This window comes from Anabrus simplex, chromosome 2 (genome assembly GCF_040414725.1).
Source record: "Anabrus simplex isolate iqAnaSimp1 chromosome 2, ASM4041472v1, whole genome shotgun sequence".
Taxonomy (NCBI): Eukaryota; Metazoa; Arthropoda; class Insecta; order Orthoptera; family Tettigoniidae; genus Anabrus; species Anabrus simplex.
Window position 1 is genome coordinate 1,064,278,045 of NC_090266.1, and position 25,807 is coordinate 1,064,303,851.

General features: G+C 38.6%; 1 protein-coding gene across 4 annotated transcripts in view; it reads left to right on the forward strand.

Moving 5' to 3' along the window:
- Window positions 1-25,807, forward strand: part of LOC136863292 (uncharacterized) — a 731,410-nt gene that overhangs the window by 329,813 nt on the left and 375,790 nt on the right. For all 4 annotated transcript variants that reach the window (XR_011017857.1, XR_011017858.1, XM_067139677.2 and 1 more), the window contains exon 9: window positions 21,337-21,529. Coding sequence is in view for 2 of the 4 variants with exons in the window: in XM_067139677.2 (XP_066995778.2) it covers window positions 21,337-21,529 (193 nt within the window). In the remaining 2 variants the exon portion in view is untranslated. The remainder of the gene's footprint in view (window positions 1-21,336; window positions 21,530-25,807) is intronic.

The following is a 25,807-nucleotide window of genomic DNA, read 5'->3' on the forward strand; positions in this document are numbered from 1 at the left end:
CTAGCAAAAAAAAAAAAAAAAAAAAAAAAAGGTTCTTGCAACCATTTTTTTCGATCATTTTTCTCCATGAGCGACGCACAATCAATGCTGCTTACTACTGCGAGCTATTCATCAAGGTGAGGGTTGCATATTGCTGCAAAAGACGAGACTAACCGATTCGACAGTGCACGGTCCCATACTGCAGTTCTGTCCCCAAGCTACAGGAAATGCACTGGTCTACACTTGATCATCCTCCTTATAGCCTGTACTTAATCACCCTGTGATTTCCATTTATTCAGAAAACTTACAGAAGCTAAGGAGGGCAACGACTTGAAGATGACGAGAGCGTGGAAAACTTTGTGCGCAACTGGCTGGTGATGTGACCCTGTTCTTTATATGATGACATCTAAAAGCTGTGTCGGTGCGACGTAAAAAAAAAAAAAAAAAAAATTGCATTTCCAAAGCAGAGAACTATGTGGAATGTTAAATTGTATTTGCCTTGCATTTTTCAGTAAACAAATTTAAATAAAAAGATAAAGTCCTGTTTATATTTGATACCCCCTCGTACAAGAGCTAATTTCCTGATAATCATGTCCAGTGTAATGTTGTGTCTTAGGTACGACATCGTAATTGGTGTAAAACCTTCAATTAGTATGTTTAATATATTTTAATTATAGTTTATTTAATGCTAAATTTTCTTTTATTAAAGGTTAAACATTACTAGTACATGGTTTCTCTGTAAATATGCAGTATAAAATTGTATAACCTGAAATACGTATTGTTTAACCTCAAAATCTAGATAGTCGAAAGCGGTAGAAAATTCCATGATGTTCGTAAGTTAGACTGATTGTACTATAATTTGGTATATATGAAGGGTTGTGAAAACTTACTGTAAGGTTTTATTATCCAGTGACAGTGTTGTTGATATCTGTACTTGTCAGAATCGACTTCAGGGTACTCCGCTATTGAGTGTTGTATATAGTGTCATTTGCTACTGTGTATAATTGTGTGTTGTGACGTACAGTGTTAGTAAAGTAATTTATGCAAGGAAGTGAACGTGTTCTCGTGTGATATTTATTTACGTCAAATAAAATCGCATCGTAGAACGATAGTTGAATAGAAGAGGAGATAGTATATCCCCTTGTCTCAGACCAGTTTTATTCTGGAAGGAACTTTATTTCTGCCCTTGAGCAAAACACAGCTAACATTACCATCCATATACAGTTTGTACATGTTAATTAATTTTATGGGAAAGCCAAACTCCATCATGATGTTCCACATCCCTTCTCTATGGATTGAATCATATGCCCTGAAGAATTCTATAAAGAGATAATGAACCAACTCCTTGTGTTTCCACACCTTCTCATTAATAGTCTTAGGGCCGATTCTACCACCTACTGGTAAAGTAGCGCGTAATTTGCCCTCCGCGTAAAAGGATGTTTCCGTTCGACCACCCCCAGGTAGCGCTATCGGCAGCATAAATCGTAGTTACCGGGCGCGTAATTTATCGGCCACTTCGAGGGCCCGATAAGACTTTACCTGCTGGGCAAGTTTTGAGAGTTGAACATTATTAGCTGTATTTCTGGTGACATACAACTTAAATTAGCTTAGTATACTGAAAAAAGCATGATGCTGTAACAGTGGCCGATATTGTATTGCAGGATCTTGAACATTAATGCTTCCCTTGTGTTGCAACGGTCACACCAGCCTCTCGCATCGGTAGCTTAGGGAACACATTATATAAGTCAAACTTTCGTAAAGAAACTTTAAAAGGATATAAAATCAAAATCTATTTGTAAATCATTTCAAATGGGCTTTAGTTTTCTACTTTTTCAGTTTTCAGACACGAGGTATAACTTAATATATAGTATGTACCGTACCCTAACTATTCGAGTGTTCTTGTAGCGTAATGGCCAACGCGCTCACTTCGTAATACGAGGTATGCAGGTTCGAGTCTTTATTATGACGAATCTTTTTATTTCCATTATTAGCGTTGTGTTAATCTGTATGCCTCTGTTCATACGTTCTTTTGTTAATAATATATTTCATTGAAATATTTAATCGCAATATTATGTCTACTAGGAAATTGCTTTATATGCATGCTACTTATAGAAAGTGATGTTATGATTAATAGCACATAGGACTGTCGCCCAGGTAGCAGATTCCCTATTAGTTGTTTACATAGTCTTCTTGTAGATTATTTCGAAGAAATTGGAAACTATTCCATTCCCGAATTCCTCTTCCTATGAATGGATATTTATCCCGATTAGTTCTTTACATTTACAGTACCTTCCAACTTTATCTTCATAAAGTTAAACATTAGAATGAAATACTTTATCAATAAATGGAAGCAGGTTGAACTAAACGAGGTCACAGAACTATTTGCAAATAGAGCATCGTGGGGATACTTAATCAATTCACAGAAGCCTGCAGATAGAATGCTCAAAGGCAATAAGTCCGAAAGAAAGGTGTGTGTATATACGTATATGGAAGCGCGTAAAAGAGTGTTAAGAACAACGGCAGGGATTGAAAATACATTTAAAAATGTAAATTAGAAATACGATGAAAACCTGCGTACCTTCTATTATGGAGCGAGCGACTTGACCAATCTACTACGAGAATACTTTTCAAAACGCTGCCTTACATGACAGGTTATAACGGGCATAAGAAAATGTAATATCAAGATTTTAATCCCGATTAGGTATTGATATTGAAGATCATAGATTAAAATCACGAAAGCTTGACATAAATCGTTGTCCATACCTCTTAAAACTCCCCTTATTAGGCTTTTTGGTGACAATAAGCAAACGCAAGCACAGGGAAATAAGGCAATCGAAATGAGTTTCATGCATCTGACGATAGATAGCACCACACTCGAAAGCGAGAAGTCGCTGAAAATCAGTCTAGCCAACTTCGTATATTGGTGTCTAGCTCCTGGTAGCTACCTAGCGCTTGCGCGGAGGTGGTTGGACGCAAGCCAAAGTACCAGCCGATTTACACCACCAGGTAGTTTACCTCCCGGGCAGCTGCCAGCCACTTTACCAGCAGATGGTAGAACCGGCCCTTAATTGCAAATATGTTGTCTGTAGTGGATCTGTTACGATGAAAACCATTATGATAGTCCCCAATAACATTTTCAGCAAATGGTTTTAAACGCTGTAAAAGAATAAAAGACAGAATTTTGTAGGCCGTGTTTACAAGAGATATACCACAATTTTGAACTTCTTCCTTATCCCCTCCTTTACAAATTGGGACAATAAGTGATTCCTGCCATTCTTTTGGAATAACTTCATCGTGCCATATCCTTAGAATGATCTTATGTATGTATTTATGTAATCTTTCTCCACATATTTAATGAGCTCAGCAGAAATGTTGTCACTACCTGAAGCTTTATTGTTTTTTTTAAACGTATAATATTTTGTAATACCTCTTGATATGATGGCTCTGGTATTTGTTCTTCTGATGGGGTACTAGATGGCTTACCAATACAGGTTTCTGGATCAGCACAATTCAGCAAGGAATCGAAGTATTGCTTACAGTAATTTAATAATTTGTCCAGATCAGCAATTAAATTTCCAGACTTATCTCTCATTATACTCGATCTTGGTTGAAATCCTAATAGTTTTGACAGTTCCATACATCTTGCGGATGTTCCTGTTTCTGTAGTCATCTTGGATTGATTCTATTTATTGTCTCAGGTAGACTTTTTTCTTTCTACGAATTAATTTACTACATTCTTTCTGATTTTCTCTGTATAGTTCCTCAATATCTACATTCTTACTAGACTGCAGCCACTTATTATGCCATATTGCCACTTCATTAACTGCATTTTGACATTCCTCATCGAACCATTTCTTTTTCCTACTAACACCTTTTGTTATGGCTTTCATTGCTACTGTTGTCATATGTTTCACGTTATTCCACATTTGTACACAAACTTCGTCATTTGTTTCATCAGTTTCGTCTATAGGATCTTCTCTTAGAATATTCAAATCTGTTTGTAATTTCCACATTATACTTTAATCTTTGATCCTGCTGCTTCAGTTTCTCGGTGTCAACTTTGCATCTTTCCTCACTCTGTGACTTACAAAAGATTCTCAATTTAAATTTAAAAGAAGCAATTATCATATTGTGATCAGATCCTATCTCAGCTCCTCTGGAAGCTCTGATATCAGTTATGGAGCTTCTATGCCTGTTATCAATTAGTACATGATCTATCTGAGTGGCAATCTAACCGTCACACGACTACCATGTTTGTGGTTGTAGCGAAATTGATTAGTCTAATGGCATTATCATTGCTTTCGTCATGCAGACTTTCCCTTCCTATTGTTGGCACAAACATTTCTTCCTTTCCAGATTTTGCATTGAAATCACCCAAAATCATTTTGACATCATGTTTCAGTAATTTATTCCACATTTCTAACAAATCCTCACAAAAGAAATCTTTAACGTGATCATCCTTGTCGTTTGTGGGGGCATGGCATTTTACCAGTGATATGTTAAACCATTTAGAATGTACCCTCAAATAGCATAGTCTTTCATTCACATGTTCAAAGGACACCACTGACGATACTAGTGAATTTTGGACACAGAATGCAGTACCAAATTCATAGGGTCCAGTTTCCTTACCACTCTTAAAAAGTGTATACTTCTCCATGTCCTGTGTACCATTACCTAATAATCTAGTCTCTTGATTGCAGCAATTCCCACTCTATACTTCTCCAACTGTTGACTGAGGATTTTGAAGGATCCAGGTCTATACAGGGTTCTTACATTCGAAGTTCATGTTCGTAAAGCCAATTTCCATTGCAGGGTCGTCATATTTTGATATCCATTCTTATTCATCCGAGGCAAATGTGAGATATTCGTAACAATCTTTTTTTACGCATTAGAGCCGTTAACACTACATGCGGCCTCCAACCTGGAGGGCCAGAGACTTTTATGTCAGGGTTGCCATACCTTAGCCGAGTCATCCCAGTTTTAAGGCACCAGCTACTCGCCCTCCTCTTATTAGAATAGAATTTGCTGGTTATAATGTATAGCAGCCAAATATTTCGTGAGTTTTAGCAGGTACACTTACTCGACATGGGTTCACCCCCCAAGGTTCACAACCAGCCGATGCTTGGGATACCCATTGAGGTCTTTAATGGTGTGGTTTACTGTTCCCTTCCCCATGCTATGCCGTTAGCCATCTAGGGGCTCTTCTGTGTACAGTACATACACGTATTTATTTACATTTTTTATGTTTAAGTCGTAAATCATAATTCATAACCCTGTAATGCCTTTAGAACCTTTTAGAGGGTTTTTTCCTTGTCTCTTTACAGTCTGCTTTATGTCACACCAACACACACAGGTGTTATGGTGATGATGGGATAGGAGAGGGGTAGGAGTGGAAAGAAAAGTTGCCTGGTGTGAAAGTGGGAAACCACTGAAAACCATCTTCATGGCTGCCAACAGTACAGTTGGAGCCCACCATCTTCTGAATGCAACTTCACAACTGCGCGCCCAACTTGCTAGGTCTCAGAAGTTTAGTTTTATTGAGGGGCGTGATCAGCTCAGTGGCTTAACTGGATGTTAAAATCCTGGTTGATCATCTATTGAGATTTTCTTCCCAAAAATGATGTGGCACCAGGAAGGGCATCTGACCTTAAGGCGATATTCTGGTGGTAAGAATTTATATTTTGGTAATTTTGGTGAAATTTTCCTTGACTGAAATTGAAAGGATTGAGTTTCTTTTTTCTCGTCATGAAGTTATTCTGCTGAATTCAAACCATTTATTACTGTAATAATGCTTTGTTTGCCAATTGTATATATAATAATTTATTGCAGTCAATGGCCATACACACAATAATACACAGTGATTAGGTTACATAGGTAATTAAATTCCATAGGTAACAATGTACACAGTCAGATAGTCATTGTCAGGTACTCGTTAACAGTCATAGTGGGGATCGACTTCCATTCCGCTTGTGGGACCTCGTATAAAATTCCTTTGGAACTCCTTTAGGTTAAATCCTCTCTTGGGTCACGTAGCGTTACACATAGCGGGGGTAGGCCCATTGGTTGTTCTATTTGTTGGAGTGCATTTAAGCGGTCGTTTTTCTTAGGGACACATTGATAGTCGTTATGATAGAAGGCTGTTCCAATGTCTCACGTGTGGGGTGGCTTTTAAGGGGCGAGAGAGATAGATGGCCTAAGTACGTTTGCTGATCATACTGGGAGACGACTATTCTAGCGTTCATCTTATAAGCAGGTCCGTACAGTGGTGTTCATCTGTTCATGTGTTCCATCTGTGAGAGGACATTTAGGCTGAGCTCTGCCTCAGACACATATTGTAACGCACAGTGATGAGAGGCCATATGCCTGTCTAATTTGCGACACTGTATTGAGATCGCATATTGCAGGGCACAGTGATGTAGAGTCTTCTGTCTGTCTGTCTGTCTGTCTGTCTGCCAATTGTAATTTTACATTTAAATCCTATTTCTCTCGCATAATATTTTGCCAAATGTAACAAAATTTATATGGTATATGTATCACAGCTATATTAAGAAACCTGCATATGGAATTTTTGATTGCAGAATTGTTTCTAATATTAGGGATTTCTAAGTCCAAAATTTTAGAATGTAAAAATTACACAAACTTTAGTACGATGTATCTCCTTATATATATGTTTGTACAGAAAAATCTATACGTAGTGCTTTTAAAAGAGGTATTATCTAGCTAATTACGAACTTACATTAAGATGTTAATTAAATTTCATGAAAAATGGAATTAAAAATGTAAAAAAAAAAATTATTTTGGAAAACTATTAATTGTATATGAAAGAAATGTTTTTGATATCTCTACTTTTATGTAGGTGACATTCTCACAATGTTTCACGAAAATCCATGCATTAGGTAAAAATATATTTTTATCTCCAGAGTGTCGCCTTAATATCCTGGCCAAAACCAAAAACGAGCCTGGGTAGCTCCAGCAAAATGACTGGGATAAGCTGAAGAAAGTTAGAGGTTTGGATTAAATATTGTGTAGTTTACTAACAATGTAATAATGAAACAACATTTCCATATGAACTCCGTACTTTAGTGAATGGAGTTCTCAAACTACAATACCATAATTTGTAATTCAGCATTTAATTTTCCAGTAAGAAAACTTAATTTTGACCAAGAGTATAACAGTTCCCTTTGAGTTACGAATGAGCATGCCATATAGTTGAAGAAGCCTCATCTGGTTTAAATTCATTTGAACTGAGACGTGAATTACAGAGATATTTCCCTGTTGAGGACTCTACTCTTGAAGAATATGGAAATTTGTGTCATTTTTAAAAATTTTATTTCGTATTTCATGGCCTACCCTTAACTAACATATAGATTTTGTGTTCCGATGTTATCAGTTGAACTATACAGGGTTATTCACGTAACATGTTACAACCAAATAACTTCTAAATGATTAAAGGTATAGACATTCTGTTTTCATACTCGTAAATGTTACCCACGGAGTTGTAAAACAACGTGTCACTTAGTGTCATGGGGTGATTAATAACCGAGATATTGATACTAACTCCATATTTTTAAATGGAACGGCGCAAATTCATACAGCTGGACTAAGCGTTCACCTGCGTGCAAGTTCAAATATGTAAGTATTTTCAAAATCGGACAAGTACTTTTTGAGATATAAATAAGAACAGCATGCACGGTTTTGCATGCCGCATCAGACGGCATGAAGTCGTGCAAGCACATATTGACGCGCAAGCAGTTTCCTGGGAGTGCGTTCAACCACAGAATGGATACCAGGCATGTAAGCACCTCGTACACATGTGATGGATTTGTAAAGCGTGTATGACAAGTGAAGTCATGACAGGACATGGAGGGTTGATGTGTTTAAAAGAAATAATATAAGTACTTTGCCATGAAAGGAACATAACGAAAGCTATAATTATTACTGGTTTTAGTGTACAGTACATACTACTGTATCAGTTAAGAAATAAGCATAACACAAAACACCGGAAGAGCTCCTTCCAGAAAAGCAAATGTATAATGTCCGAGGTAGACTTCATTGGAAATGATCTTAAGGGCGTAGGAATGGGAAGATAACGTCTCGTCAGTGTACTTGTTATGAGGCGGGCATTTTGGCATTTTGTATGTAGAGACCGTGTTGGCAACAAGTTCAGTACTTTATATGGCAAACCTATTCGTGGCCAATTGTTGATTGGCTGGAGGCTGAATTATCACAACAATAAAGATACGAGGTGGGTGATGTTTGAATACGTACGTCTCAGTAAAAAATGAAATGGCGTACGGCTTTTGGTGCCGGGAGTATCCGAGGACAAGTTTGGCTCGCCAGGTGCAGGTCTTTTGATTTGTTTTGACTCCCTAGGTGACCTGCATGTGGTGATGAGGATGAAATGATGATGAAGATGACTATAAACCCAGACCCCGTGCCAGCAAAATTAACCAATTATGCTTAAAATTCCTGACCCTTCCGGGAATCGATCCCGGGACCCCTGTGACCAAAGGCCAGCACGCTAACCATTTAGTCATGGAGCTGGACTGCATCTCAGTGATCCGCATACACATTGTGTCTATTTAATTATGTGGTCGAAATATTGACCATCAACGGCAATGCACATTTGCAGTCGTGTCGCGAGGGATGATGTCACAGACCGAAGAGTTTCCCTCGACATTGCAGCACATGTTGCGATGATATGGCGCTTGAGATCCTGTGGTGTTGCTGGAGCTTACGCGTAGACTATGTCCATGCACGTACCCCTGAGGAAAAAGTCCAGCGGTGTCAAATCAGGTGACCGTGCTTGCCACGTGATAGGGCCTCCATGTCCGATCCATCGACCGGGGAATATCTCGTTTAAGACTTGTTAGGCCACAATCGAATAGTGGACAGAAGAACTGTCGTACTGGAACCACATATCTTGTCGTATGTTAAGGGGTACGTTTTCCAGGAGAACAGGGCGGACAAGACCTACCCCTCCTACGCCCTCTAATAGCAGCTACACTACCTTATCTTACTATTTCCATTTGTTTGCAGGACGTGTGTCATTCACACTGTGATTGCATGACAAAATCCACATTTTCAAACACTAAGTCTACTCCAGAACAGTAATGCTTATACGGTCACACTTTTAGTAATGCATCTTATTGTTTGTGTTCCTCTCCAGACGTATGTGATCAAGACACTTGAAGGGGTACAGAGAATAGTTGTTGTTATTTCATTTCCGGGGCTTGGACATCGCGCACGTGCGTGTGAGAGAGAGATTGGGACGGAGGCGGCCATTGTAAGTAAGGAACCATCCCGATATTTGCCTGGAGTAGCGGTGGGAAACCACAGAAACACTACCAGGATAGGTGAGATGGGTACCGAACCCACCTCTTCGCCGTTTTGCCTCACGGAGCTGAGTGTACCCCATTCTAGCCCTCCAACCAGAATTAAATGGCTTATCAGAGCCAGGAATTTAACCCGGACCACCCCGGCGACAGCTACGAATGCTAGCCTCTACACGTGATTAAAAAACTTGACATACTGCTCTGCATTCGGGAGAGAGCAGGTTCGAGTCCTGCCTCGCCCAACATGAAAGTGATTTGCATGGAGTTCCATGTTCAACACCAGGCAAATACCGGATAGGTACCTGTGGGATAGGCCACGACTGACGTCCTTTCCAAATCCTTCCCATTCCCGTCCATTGGGAAAGACACTAAACTGAGCGCAGCCTATTACACATGGATGTCGAAACCAAACAAAATGAAACAACAAAGAAAAATTAATCTCCCTTCCCCGTTGTGTGTTTGCCAGTCATACAATAACTTTGCACACCCAGAGTATGTTACGGTATCAATCAATCAATCAATCAATCAATCAATACTAATATGCATTTAGGGCAGTCGCCGAGGTGGCAGATTCCCCATCTGTTGTTTTCCTAGCTTCGGTACATCACAATATGTTTACAATACATGCCTGGTATCCGTTCTGAGGCTGAACTCACTCCCAGGAAACTGCTTGCGCGTCAGTATGTCCTTGCCCGACTGCACGCCGTCTAATGCGGCATGTGAAACCGCGCATGCTGTTCTTATTTATATCTCAAAAAGTACTTGTCCGATTTTGAAAATACTTACTTATTTGAACTTGTACTCAGTTGAACTTTTAGGCCAGCTGTATACATTTGTGACTTTCCATTTAAAAATATGGAGTTAGTATCAATATCTCGGTTATTAAACACCCCATGAGACTAAGTAGCACATTATTTTACAAGACCCTGATTACCATTTATGAATATGAAAACAGAATGCCGATATCTATAACGGTTTAGAAGTTATTTTCGTGTAACATGTTAGGTGAATAACTCTGTATATGCATTGTTGGAACATAGCATTGTTTGGAAGTAGCGCAATAATCTCTCATGACTAGCTGTTATTTGCACATATGCCGAGGCAAGATCGCCTGTTAAGATTAGCGATCACTTGCCTGTCTGATGTGGGTAACCGAAGCGAGCAGAGTAAAAATGCGTGAGCAATTCAAATTGTGTTTGTTCATCATAGGAAACATTGTCCTGGATACCGGCTAAAGGATCTAAACAGCCATGGATAAGAGTATCAGCCAGCGGAAATTATTTCTTTATTGTGCTACAACGTAATTAAATATTAACACTTCTGGGAATCTGCAGTCTTAATGAGCATGTGTATGTTATACTACTGGCAGTAATAGACTCCAACTGTAAGTAAACAAATTAATTGATCCTCTACTTCTTCAGTCGCAGCCCTGAAGATGGTTTTCCGTGGTTTCCCATTTTCACACCAGGCAAATGCCGGGGCTGTACCTTAATTAAGGCCACGGCCGCTTCCTTCCACTTCCCAGGCCTCTCCTATCCCATCGTCGCCATAAGACATATCTGTGTCGGTGCGACGTAAAGCAAAAAAAAAAAAAAAAAAAAACTTCTTCAGTCGTCAAGTTTTAAAACATTCCAGGGAATAGTGCAGATTACAATGTATTCTTCAATGGCATGTGACCTCCAGTTAAATCGCCCAGAAACATTTTGGCAACAAACTTCAACAAACTTCCTATGACTTGGGAAAAAGAAAAGGGTGAGTTGGCTGTGCGGTTAGGGGCGCGCAGCTGTGAGCTTGCATCTGGGAGATAGTGGGTTCGAACCCCACTGTCAGCAGCCCTGAAGATGGTTTTCTGTGGTTCCACATTTTCACACCAGGCAAATGCTGGGGCTGTACCTTAATTAAGGCCACGACTGCTTTCTTCCCACTCTTAGCCCTTTCCTGTCCCATCGTCGCCATATGACCTATCTGTGTCGGTGAGACATAAAGCCAACTGTAAAAAATAAAAAAATAAAAAGAAGAAGAAAGAAAAGGAAAACGGTGTGTTAAGTATTCAAATTTAGACGGTGTTCATACTATTCCTCGTACTCAGCCTGAAGCTAAATCATGTGACAACACCTTATAATTACAAATGCATTGAAATTGGAATCTCATATCATTAACAGTTAGAAATTTAATCTTCAGTTTTAATCATTCTAAGAACTACATGTATTCAGTTGTCTTTGGTGTTTATTGTTATATCAAAACAAATGTAAAATACCATATTTTGAGTTTTTACTAAATGTTTTTTCCAGCAAAATGGTTCAGATAAACTGCATGCACTTCTAATGGCCGAGTTCCCAGGTGTTGATCTTGATGATGATGTTATGGGGGTGTTCACTGCTTGTGTTTTTATATGGGTTCATGGGAGTTATTGATTTCTGTTTATTCTTTTTTTCTTTCTTTCTTTCTTTTCTTTTCTTTTTTCTTCTGGTATTTCTGCCTTGCAGGTGTGATTCTGGTCGATTTGTGGGGGAAACTTGTTGCACTGCTGCATAAATGATCTTGTATCATTTTCCTTGTGTTCTGCATATAATTTTGATCAGAATAGCCATAATGGACTTGTGCTCCTCGCCAGTCATGTCAGGTTCTCCTCCACAACCTTGGTTTATTCTCTGGTTGCTCTTGTGTAATATATTTTTTCCAGTTTCTTTGTCCATTACCTCCTTTTCAATGCTGTTCTGATTAATTTCATTTCTCTTTCATGATCCTGATGGGTGTCACATCCGAGGAATGCATCCTGTTAATCAGTTTAATAAATGTTACTTTAAATTTAATTTCTATGATTTATTTTTAGCTTATCCTGGGTAAAATGTTCATTGATAAATTGAAATGACTGTGGAAATTGAAGTTGTATTTTGATAGTGTCTGTTCTTCCTTTTTTTGGATGATCTCCAATTATCCTTCAAACCCCTATAATAGCAAGGATAACGACAGATGCATTTGTGGAACGTGCGACGGCTCCACCCACTGCCAACAGGCAGATAAGTGGTGCGGGAAAATAACATATCAAACACAGGAAGCAAGGCACCACAAACTACTTGAAATTAAACACCACTTAGTATTGCACTAAATTTAATGAAATAAATTAAATTAATGAAGAACTTCAGGACAATAAACTAATAATATGAAATCACAAAATAATATTCCATAAACAAAACTGGGATAAAATCATTACAGTAGAAGTCTGATAGTCCGGCACGTTCGGGACCGGCCCGGTGCCGGATTACCGAAAATGCCGGACTATCGGGCGGTACATCTTATTACAATATAGGTTAAGGCGCACAGCGAAAACAGCTGTAACATGGCGTTTTGCCGTAAAATGTTGATCAGCAGAATCATTAGTTTAATAACACTCTCCTCTTTTCAAACGTGTTGTTTCTTATTGCCATTCCATAATGATGCCGGAGTTCATAGATGTTTTTATCTGGAAGTCTTCCCCTAACATTTAGAGTCATTCCATTTACAACTTCTCTTTTCCTTCTGTCCGCTTCAATTTTTGAAAGCATGTTCCCATCCATTTTTGAACGTGGCCCATACATTCAATTTTTGAAATCAGTGTTTTTATCATATGGTTGGCTTTCCAGTACTCAGTGTAACACACAGCCTTCTAGGCTGAATATTTCCAGAGATACTGTAGAGGTATTTAAGTAAGTCGATGCATAACAAATTGATTGTATCAGATACATTTGCACTATTTACTTTGAAATAATAAAAAATACACTTCGATTGGTTTCGAGAAATAATGCATCAAATTGTTCACGAGAGATCATTAATAAGAGATAATAACATTTAAAAGCTCCTGGAATGGTGCCAGACCATCGTGCATTCCGGACTGTTGGATGCCGGACTAATAGAATTCTACTGTACCTTAAAATATGACAGAATAATTAACACACCTATAATCTAAGTGCCGGCCCCGTGGTGTAGGAGTAGCTTACCTGCCTCTTACCCGGAGGCCCTGGGTTTGATTCCCGGCCAGGTCGGGGATTTTTACCTCGACCTGAGGGCTGTTTTGAGGTCCACTCAGCCTACGTGATTAGAATTGAGGAGCTATCTGACGGTGAGGTAGCGGCCCCGGTCTAGAAAGCCAAGAATAACGGCCAAGAGGATTCGTCATGCTGCCCACACGACACCTCATAATCTGCAGGCCTTCGGGCTGAGCAGCGGTCGCTTGGTAGGCCGAGGCCCTTCAAGGGCTGTAGTGCCATGGGGTTTGGTTTGGTTTTTAATCTAAGTAAAAAGGCACATAAATAATGTAAATAATCTCTAATACTAGGTATGATCAGCAAGTATTTAATCAGTTAGGTGTGAAATAAATTAGGTCGACCCAAATAATAAGAAAGGAAACATGTTACCTAACTTGTTTGAAGGTACATTTCTTGAATGTTAACCTTGAAATATATAATCTGGAAGCTTATGTGTCTCTTCCACATTCAGTGCAGTCTGTACACAATCTCACAAAATCGTACTTGTTCATGGTGTGGGTTACTGTAGGCACGTCCTAGTTCGTGAACCATGGGCAATGGCTGAGTGGCCTAGTAAGCGGTCCTGAGAGTCGGGACAACAGTTGCTATGGAATGGGAGTGGGCATCTCGGACATATTCTGAGTCATGGCTCTCTTTGTGCTCAGAGGGCTTGGACTATACAATCCACCGGTGGTCCCTAACCCGTTTAACCTGTTAGAGGGGAGATACTCACTTGGACTATCTGCAAGTAGGGTAGCATCCTGCTTCATGGATTTACTGAGCTCAGAACATTTTCAACTTCAGAAGACAAATACCTGCACAATAATGAAATCATTCAATGACTCATGTATGAACCTGTGGCCAGGCTGCGTACAGTATGAAAGAGTCAGACTTACAGCGACTGATCAAGCAAGCTACATACTTTCACGTTTCCTACAGCTGAAGGCCATGTGCTCAAACCTCAGCCATGTGGCATGTATTGCATATGGACTAAAGAGAAACGAGGTATGACGAGTAGGTGGACACCTACAACACTCTTTGGAGCCATTTGCAGGTGGGGTACTTGGATAAGATGCACAGTTTTCTTGTGCAAAAACTTAGATAAAATCAGATGCCTCATATGTGACCTAGACTGAACAGATGCAGCAGCCATCCAGCAGGTCCAACAATTACTCAACAACAATGACCTAGAGTTGGAACCTTTTGCACCTTTTGTATAATCCAATATAACAAATTTATGAATTATTAGAACCCAGTAAATGGAATAAAGAATGTTCATGTAACTGGTTTAAATCTTAATGAAGTTATTTCATCAGTACCTTTTTTGTATGTACTTTTATGTACCTTTTCTGACCATACTTTCCACCTTAAAATCCTTTCCCTAGTTATTACTTCAAGTAATGGAAAAAATATTTTGTTCTTTCTGCAGTGTTGTGTTTTGGTGGGCGTGTATTCTCGCCTTGTGACTTCGTGCTTTGATGTTATTGAAACTTGCCTCATTTAAACAATTTATTTTGGGCTCTTGCTACTGCAAGCTTCATTTTCAGCTTGACTTATTCTCGCTGAAATTTTTGTTGCATGCATTGTGAAGTGGTATAAAAATCATATTCTTTCCTTCTTTCTTCGCTGTTTAATGAATGTTGGCATGGTGATTTGTGTCACACAGAGTCGTCGTCTTAAGTTTTATCGACTCCAAGTGTATTTAATTGTGATATATTTCTCTGCCCAACTTCGATTATTTTCTTCAATTTCTTGAAATGTATTATCTCTATTACTTTCTCTATTTTTGTTGAAACCCAGATTTCTAATAAGCGAGTTCAATTTATAGTCTATTCTTATTTAATCCTTATTCATATATTTTAATTCTTTTAAAATCTTTGATTGGCTGATGTGTTTATCTATATATATAAAATATGTCCTGACTGACTGACTGACCACCCACCCACCATCGCCGAACCAAAACTACTGGACATAAAGAAATGAAATTTTGAGGATACATTTATACAAGGGTGTAGGTGCACACTAAGGAAGGATTTTCGGGTATTCCGTCTCGCTAAGGGGGTGGAAAGGGGGGTGAAATTTTTAAATGAGGATATATATATCTCAAAGACATGAAAGTTTATACATGTAAAAATTGGTATTTGGAATCTCCTTTAAAAATAAACATACGTGTGTTTTTGTTTTTTTGCAAAATTCCATTAAGGGGGGTGAAAAAAGGGGAAAAGTTGGTTGAATACCATTTATGATGATACTCGTATCTCAAAAACTGAAGATGTTGCAGACATGTATTTGGAATCTCCTTTTAAAAAAGAAACACATTAAAAAAAAAAAAAATCCAATGAATAGGGCGTGAACGGGAGTGACAAACGAGGTGGAATTTTTAAAAACTATATCTAGGCCTACATTATATCTCAGACACTTAACATGTTACAGAGTTGAAAACTGGTACTTAGAATCTCCTGTAAAAGTAAAGAAACATAGATGATTTGTTTTCGGAAAATCCACTTAAGGGAAACTGAAAAGGGGGGTTAATTTTTAAAGTGGGCATATCTACAGAACATCTCAAAAACTTAACATCTTAAAGATGTGAAAATTGGTATTTGTGATCTTCTAAACATAAAGAAACCTGTACTTTTTGTTTTTTGGAAGAAACCGCATAGGGGGGGCGGGGTAAAAAGGGCTGAAAAGGGCATTGAATTTTTTATTAGGACAGTGATATCTCAAAAACTGAAGGTCACAGACGTGAAAATTTATATTTGGAATCTCCTTTAAAAATACACGTATTTGGGGGAGGGGGTGAAAAATGAATCGTACTCTTATTATGAGGGAACCTAGATCTCAAAAACTAAAGATGTTACAAATGTGAAAATTAGAATTTGGAATCTCCTTTAAAAATAAAGAAAACACGCATTTTTGAGTGGGGGGTGGGGGATGGTGATCAAATTTACGGACGAGGGTGAGGATACTTTTATCTCAAAAAGGGAAGATGTTACAGACATAAAAATTTGTATTTGGAATCTTCTTTCAAAGTACTGAAATACCTATTCCTTTGTCTTCGGAAAAACCACTTACGGGGGGGAGGGCGTGAATTAATTGGAAACATTAGTTGATTTCTTTGTATGAGGATGCTTATATCTCAAAACTAATGATGTTACAGACGTAAAAATTGGTATTTGGTATCTCCTTAAAAATAAACAGTTTTTTGTTTTTGTTTTTGGAAAATCAACTTAAGAGGGTTTGAAAATAAGTAGAGGAGGAGTTGAATTCCGTGCATGAGGATACTTATATCTTAAAAACTGAACTGGAACAGACGTGATAGTTGATATTTTGGATTTCCATTGAAAATAAAGAAAAACATACTTTTTGTTTTCGGAAGGTCCACTTAAGGGGGAGAGGGGTGGAATGAAGTGAAGAAGAATGTGAATTCCTTTTATGAGAATACTTACATTTCAAAAACTGAGTGTGTTACAGACGTACAGACATGAAAACTAGTATTTGGAATCTCCTTTAAAAATAATGAGACACGTATGTTTTTGCTTTCGGAAAATCCATTTAAGGGGCTGAAATGAATTGAAAAAGTGGGTGAATTTTTAAAATTATTATATGTTGTTATTAACATGTTAGAGACAAGAATCTTGGTAGTTGGAAAGGTCCTTTAAAAATACAGGAACAGGTACGTTCTTGTTTTCGGAAAAGGCACTTAACGGGAGTGAAAGGAAGTTCAAAAGTGAGTTGAATAATTTTTTATGAGGATACTCATATCTCAAAAAATGAAAATGTTACAGACATGGAAATTGGTATTTTGAATCTCCTTTAATAATAAAAAACGTGTTTTTCTTTGACTTGAGACTGTTTCTCACATGTACATTTCTTATGTCACATGGTCGTCTTAGCCCCAAAAAGAAATACCTCAAACGTGATTTACAAAGAGTTCCTGGGGTAAATGAAATGTATTTTTCAGTGAGTTTTTATACTTTAGGGACTTTGAGATAAATGTCTTCGTACAGCGCCGAGGAATGATTACTTTTATCAAATTACGAAATCGACGTGGGCAAAGCCGCGGGTAACTGCTAGTGTTAACATATTTTTATTTTATTTTATTAAATTATTTTTATATGTTTTTTATTTTGTTTGAAATGTTTTCTTCTTATCTAGGAGTTTTGTTAAAGCGTAGAAAACCATGTAACTCTCCCTCTTAATATATTTTTCTTTTCTTGGCCTAATTTTCACTTCCACATTAATATTAATATACTTTGGCTGGTAATCAAGGTAAGTATCTAGGTTATGTTGGTGTTATATATTTTGTTTTTCCAGGATTTGAATCATTATTTACTGTTCTGTTTGTCCTTGCCTGTGTTTATTTTTGGGTATTTTTCCCTTTCACCTGTTTGTTCCTCATCACGCAGACATGATGTTACTTGTTCTTACATTCCTTGATTGTCACCACAAAACTAAATATTTGATTAAACAAGAAAACAAGTTTAAATCAGTAAAACCTTATTTATTCAGGATTTTTTCCTTCCCTGGTCCCTATTAACTGAAGTTAGTGAATGGCTTAAAATGTTTACAAATTATCATACTGTGTACATAGTAGCCACAGTATATTTCTAACCATGCAGTGCTATACAAATATTCCTTGCAACCTGAACACATTTTTCTAAGGTTTTGAAATGGGTAATATATTGCATTTCAACCATTTCACCAATCCACAGTTCTCAAAGCGATTTGGCAGTTGGAATTGGGTATTGGTGATAAAGAGTTCATGCTCAACACACAGGCCAAGAAGTAACAGACCATTAGCATTGCAGTTTCCAATTCCATGTTTATCCTAGACTTTTCCCCAAAACCACGTGGATGCACCCATGCTCTAAACATTGGCACATGATAGATTGTTATCACCAGACAGTGCGACAAGAATGATGTCCTAATCATGAAAACAGCCCAGAATATTGATGACTGCTGGACAGATCATGAACTTATTAGTCGATTCACAAATACCATCCATAAAAAGCCACGAACCCACTTCACGATTCCAACAAGGAAGAAGTTCAACACCTCTAAGCTTCAACTTGATAGTGTTGCCACAGAATACCAAAACTCTGTTCTAGAATAACTAACTCGCATTCCAATCAACAAGCTTCGGAATATCATTACAGAGTCTGCACTGGAAGTCATTGGTTATGAGGAAAGGAAGAGACAAGACTGGTTTGATAATAATGATGAAGAAATCTTGAACCTCATCAAGGCTAAACGGGATGCCTATCTATCCGTTTCTCAAGATCCATCCTCCAGAGAGAAGAAAATGCATTTTCGTGAACTAAAATAGAAGGGTCAGTCTGAAATCAGGGAAATAAAGAACAACTGGTGGCAGCTATAGGCCAAGGAATTTCAGAAATTCTCAGATATCAGGGACTTACGCAACTTTTACACAGGACTGAAAGAGCTGTATGGTCCTGTCCGCTCGTCATCAGGAACTCTGAAAGCTCTTGATGATACCACCATTCATACAGACAGCCAAGACATCTTGAAACAATGGAAGGAGCTCCTCAGCTCACTCCTGAACTGTTGTTCTGCTGCTGCTGAAGATTTTCTTCAATATGTTCCTCAACAAACTTCCCAACCCCAGATGGACACTCCTCCGACCTTCCTAGAGTTTATCAAAGCTCTCAGCAGAATGAAAACAGGGAAGGCTCCAGGATCAGACAACATTCCTCTTGAACTCATTCAAAGTGGAGGCTCAACTCTAAAAACCAGGCTTTTCTATCTGATTCTTCTAATCTGGGAAACTATATATGTTCCTGCTGCCATGAAATACTCCAGAATAGTTACAATCTTCCAGAAAGGTGATCGCAGTATCTATGGAAACTACCATGGTATATCCCTGCTCTCCATAGCTGGAAAATAGTTGCTAGAATCTTACTGAATTAACTTCACGTTATTTCTGAGAGGTTACTACCTGAATCTCAGTGTGGGTTTCGTACCTCTTGTGGTACAATTGATATGATCTTCTGCACAAGACAACTCCAGGAGAAGTGCAGAAAACAAATGACACCCCTGTTCTTAGTGTTTTGTGACTTCTCAGAAGAATTTCCAATCACAAATGGACTTGTGCAAGGATATGTACTTGCAGCTACACTCTTTGCCCTGTACCTGGCAGCTGTGCTTTATGAGAAAACGCCTGCAAACAACGCAGGTGTGGAAATTAAATGTTGGTATGATGGGGGGCTTTTCAACCAGGCCAGGCTATGCTCCAAAAGATTAACCTATTCCAGCCGGATCACTGAATTGCAATATGCAGATGACAATGCTTCTCCAACCCACACACCAGAAGAGCTGCAACAATCTGTCATCTGCTTTAATAGATCTTATGAACGTTTTGGCCTGACTGTCAACATTCAGATGATGAAAGTGCTTACTCAGCCTGCTCCTGGAACACCCCCCCCAGATTTTTGATATCACCACATCTGGCACAGCTCTGGAAAGGGTGGAGCACTTCTCGTACCTTGGGAGTATTCTCTCAACGTAGTGTAGACGTGGAAAACAGAATGCAGCCTGCCCATGTGGCCTTTGTATGTCTTTCACGTTGTGTATTCCAGAATAAAGATCTAAGTATCCGCATGTGAAAATTATGGTGTACCAAGCTGTTGTTATTTCTGTGTTACTCTACGAGTGTGAAACCTGGACCCTATACAGCTGGGACATCAAGAAACTAGAATGCTTTCATCAACAAAACTTAGATCCATCATGAATATCAAATGGGATGACTGTATAACTAATATAGCAGTTCTCGAGAAAGCAAAGCTAAACGGTATCATGGCCACCATTGTTTGTCATCGGCTTAAATGGGCAGGCCATATTATCATATGATTGACAACAGACTCCCTCGGCAAATCCTGGTGAACTCAGCACTGGCACGAGGACTCGTGGTGCTCCTCTGAAGCGATATAAAGACCAACTTAAGCAGACCATGAAAAGAGTAGATATAAACCCAAATACTTGGCATACAGTACTCTTGCATTGGAGTGCTCTCGCTGGCGTGCTACCATCTCGGCTGCAGTTGCACAGTTTGAGCAGGAACATCAAAGACAGGAAGAGGAAACTCGCCAGAGAAAGAAGCTACATAGCAACATGTGTGGCTGCATGTTTTATGCAAGAATTGTTCTTATAAGCCATCAACGCCACCTTCATCGTGTGGACTAAGGATTACGGAACTGCAGGTGAGAAACGAAAACTTTGATACGAATATTGGCTGCCGCTGATATGTATATGGCAGCCCTTTATCAAGTCGGTATGAAGTAAAATGATCATCTTCATTCTTGCCAGATCATAATAGTTAATGGCTTGTTGTCGTATTTAGTCTGTTGGAACATGTTTTCAGTTTTTCAATCCACTCATTTTTCTGAGGTGTACATTGAGAGCATAGAAAAAGTCTTCAGTGACCCGCTGGTTTCCTAGACAAGATAACAAAAGTTTTGAAGGAACTTATTGGTCCACCTTTTTTCAATATAAAACAATTTGTTGTTTAGATTAAATTACAACAATTATTTATTCGATACTAGTTTCGACGCTGTTTTAACTGAAGGTGACGCCAAACAGCGTCGAAACTAGTATGGAATAAATAATTGTTGTAATTTAATCTAAGCAACAAAATCTTTTGTTTTAAAAAGAGGTGGACCAATAAGTTCCTTCAAAACTTTGTTATTCTCAGTTCAATACGGACCCAAGATGAAATTTTTAATCTAAGCTAGACAAGATACGCGCCCACTCAGGACGGTAACCGTTGAAAGGGATACATTGGATGTATAATGAAATTATGGTTAATGTACAGCATGTACTAATAGAATTTTGGTGACAAATTACCTATGATGCTTATTTTTTCAGCCTGCCAATGGGGATTATGGTTGTTGATAAATTGTTCTGCTAGCAGAGATTTGACTTCTTTGTTTACTGCCCTAACAAATGCCTCGGTATGAAATACTACCTAGTTAATAGTTCTGATTTATATTGTTTTTTCCCAGGTTCCCCCGTCCTACTCCTTTTGACATTCTGGCTGTGCATCCTTATCAAGTATTTACATGGTCTCCAATCACTCCTATCAGGAATAACAGGGAGAGAAACTGTTGCCCTGTATTAACATCAACACCCCGCAATGTCTCTGCTGTGGGAAATGCATTGGGACTGCTTACAAGTCCCAGCTCAAGTGAGAGTGATGTAAGTCTCAACTTTGATCTTTTCTTACTTTGTAGAGCTCCCCTCTTCCTGTATTTTTTGTAAAATTCTGAAGACCTCTCAAATTATCCCATACCAACCCTTTGATATACCAATATTGTACAATTTAATTGAAATTGATGTGTGTTTTATTAGTCATTTAATCTTGAATTTACTCTCTTTTGCTGCTAATTTCCTCCAAGAAGTTAAATTTTGTTTCCTCACACATACCAAAATATGTTTGGAGTATCTCTAGCATTAATCAGAGCCTATATATTTTGTATTTATCTTGTTAATGAGATCATGGGAAACGGATGCATTGTTGGACGTAAAGATCTACTCACTGCTATATCTCGGTTTAAGATAGGCAAAGATCTTTATATTTTTTTTAATTTAAGCATTATTTTCTGCTGATGTGCAAGTTCTCTCTTTGTCCTCTTTTATTCACTTCTTAAGCATAATCATGCTATTAATCTATTGCTCGTAGATGTAGCAAGAAAGTAACTCAACAGATGAGTATAGGATGTGCAAGAGACAGACAATTCTCAGCAGAAAGTATTGAGCGCTGGGTTAAGCATCTGGAAGATAATGATTATTATAATTGTATCTTGCTTCTTGGGTGAATGTTCAGCGCAGAGACTTTCGTTTCAGAGGGTCCTGGGTTCAGTTACTGGCCATGCTAAGGATTTTATATGTGTATGGTTAATTCTTCTAGCTTGGGGACTGGTGTTTGTGTTCATCTTAATACACTTTCCTTCATCTACATATGAAACAAACACACACACACCTACCCACACATGCACACACCCCCCCCCCCCCTCTGCAAAGGGTTGGCATCAGGAAGGGCAGCAGGCCATAAAACTTGGCCTAATTCAGATAAAGTGACAACCCCAATAAATTGGGGAAAAGGGCAAGAAAGAATGCAGTAGTAGTGGTGTTAGTAGTATCTTTAGCAGTCTATTTGAGCATCAGTCTGGGCAGCATTTGGAAGAATTCCAGAGGACCAAGATCTGAGTGTGTTCTCCACCATAGCAATCTGTACTACTACTCAGGCCTTGGGAGTAGAGGTGCTAATCTGTAAAAAGTGTTTACCCTCCTATCGATTACACTTAACAAATAGTATAATGTGGATCACTGTTACTGATTACATACACTGCTCACTACTTCCAAAGGTCCATAGCAGAATAGAATATGTGTCAACAGTACTTGGACACAACTGTAAAGTCACCTGTAGTTGGACAAAGGTTCTTTTGTTGGATACTAGGTGGTTACTGGGAAAGTTTTACTCTTGTGTAGATGCTACAGTATAAAAACTGTCACACATCTGTAAAGTACAATCTGTGCTAAGTGCATTGCAGCTAATGATAACCTTGTATTATTAAGTTTCTTTGTACTTGTGATTCAAATGTTAATTTTAATTCACTTATTTATAATATAGTAATAGAAAAACCTGTCTAACATTCATTATTAATTGTTCAAAACTGGAAATGTTGTCTTCTGTAATACATAGAATTGTTCACTTTTCTTGCAGGTGAATGCATAGCAACAATCACAGAAGTAAATTTCTGTTTTAAATAGTAATTGAAAAAAATTTAAATCTATGTTCTGCATTCTGCTTTATTTTGTATTCACGTTTAGTTTGTTTGGATTTTTTTGACATTATTCCTGCTAAAGTGGTGAATGTTTTTCATGTCACGTTGTTGGTGCATGTCATTGTGCTTATTAACTTCCCTTTTGGCAGGGTGTTTTTTTATTTTTTATTTTTTATTTGCTTTACGTCGCACCGACACAGATAGGTCTTATTACGACTATGAGATAGGAAAGGGCTCGGAGTAGGAAGGAAGCGGCTGTGGCCTTCATTAAGGTACAACCCCAGCATCGCTCGGTGTGAAAGTGTTAAACCACAGAAAACCATCTTCAGGGCTGTCGACAGTGGGGTTCGAACCCACTATCTCCCAGATGCAAGTGCACAGGTGCCAATAACTGCACGACCAACTCGCTTGGTTCATTACAGCAGTCATATGATGATGATGATGATGATAATAGCATATGGCCTCCGGAGAGGCCTGGTGTAAGTCTTTTTCTAGTAGACGGCCTATTAGGCGACCTGCATGTCTGTGAAGATGAGGGCCCTACCTAGGATGATTTCTAATGTTGAAGACGCCACACACATCCAGCCCCCGAGCCATTGGAATTAACCAATTAAGGTTAAAATCCCCGACCCGGCCTGGAATCGAACCCGGGACCCACTGAACCGAAGGCTAGTACGCTCACCATTCAGCCAGCGAGTCGGACATGATGATGATGATGATAGTAAACTCGTGTCCTCATCCCAAGGTGGTGCAGCTCTTTCTTTTTTCTGGCACACCCCCATTGTAGGTGAGCTACTTGTACCATTTCAACCGCATACCAGCCTTCCTGCAATTATTAAATTTCTGGCAGTTCCGGGAATCAAACCCAGATCTCCGAGGACAGCAGCTAATAACACCGACCGTTACGCTGTGGTGGCAGACATCATGACGATGATGATGATCATCATCATCTTGAACCAGCTGCAGTTTCCGGGGAATGGTGAATGAGGGCTCTCCACTTATTTCTGTCCACGTAGGTATAGTCTTCCATAACCTGCAGTAAATGCAGGTCTCGCCCAGCTAGATCATTTCTAGTCCTATTGATCCATCTCTTTGTGGCCGACATCTTGATTTCTTTTTGCCTTCGAGTTCCTCCTAAAAACTAAATTCTCTGTACTTAGTCAAGTTATTATACTTTTTCTACCTGTGTGCTAACGGATATTTCCACGTTGGTACCAGTAATGTAAGGGAAGCAGGAACAGATACTAGCATAGTTGGGGATGTGCAGGATCTGGTTACAGCAGCACGGAAGAAGTTGGGGATGTGCGGAATCTGGTTACAGAAAGACAGAAGAGGTTTAAGGGAGCAAAGATTGTCATCATTGGGATACTGAGTAGGAGTGATGCTGACTGGAGGGTTATTGGAGATTTAAATGAGACTGTGGAATGGGTATGTGGGAAATTGGGAGTGAGGTTTGTAGATCCTAATGGGTGGGTAGGAGAGAGGAATCTATGCTCAGATGGCCTCACTTGAACTTCAATTTAGGGGGTTTGTTTAGAATAGTTTTAAAGAGGTACATTCAGGAAAATGGGGTGGACTAGAAAGCAGTGATGACAGTATAGAAAGCATGAAGTCGAACATAAAAATTTTAGTGTTAAACTATAGAAATATTGTAAAGAAAGGAATAGAATTAAGTAATTTGATAGATATGTATTTATGACTTAAAAACCAATGAAGGTATTTATTAATCTACCTATTCAATACTTTGTCCACTTATATGTGGTTACAAATGCATACTAACACTTAACACTTTTGGGACATGTTTCACCCTCTTTTATAGGGCATCTTCAGCCTTAATACAATCTTTAAAAAATATTACACATAATCTTAAAAAAGAAGCTAGAAAATTAGCCTTGTAGACTTATTACTTAAATTATTGGTACACTTAATGTGAAAATGGAATACATTTGATAAAATCATGATAAAATGTCAATGGTGCACTGTCTGTGGTCATTCGAAAATCATTTGGTCCAAGACTAAAACTTCTTCTTATATAAATTTTGAAGTTTTAATAAAATGGTTCAATTAAATTTGCTGTTATTTCTTCTAATGCAATAGTACTTTTTTCTAACAAAATAAAGGCGATATCACAAACACAGAAAAATATGTCTTGCAGAAGACGTGGTCAAGGTCGCTGCTTTTGTCATTAACGTGAAGGTAGTAAAACACTCGAAGGGTAGTTATAAATGCTGTGGAAACTGAAGCCTCGGTATACAATTTTGAAAAATGTGGAACATCATGCAGGCATAATTTTGGTGGGGACCTTTGCCAAGATCTTCCAATATTTTACTGGATTAATCGTTCTCTGTAAGGGGAAGGAAAGAAAGTCTTAAAAAAGTCGTAAACAAAAAGAGAGAGAGTTCTTCTCTTTGACTATATTAGAGTGAGGACTTTCGTGATTGTTATAAACAGTTACACACTACCTTCTGTTGTATCAGTAAACACTCTTCTATTGGCTCTGTTTCTCATATTGCATATGTGCTGCAGCGGCGGTAGTGAACGCAGTGGGGGGGGGGGGGGGTTGAGGAGTGTGGAAGGGAGGAGGGGATGGGTGGAGCTATCTGTGTCGAGGCTGCCGAAGGGGCAGAGTGTATTTGTAACCACATATAAGTGGACATGAAGTATTGAATAGGTGGATTAATAAATACCT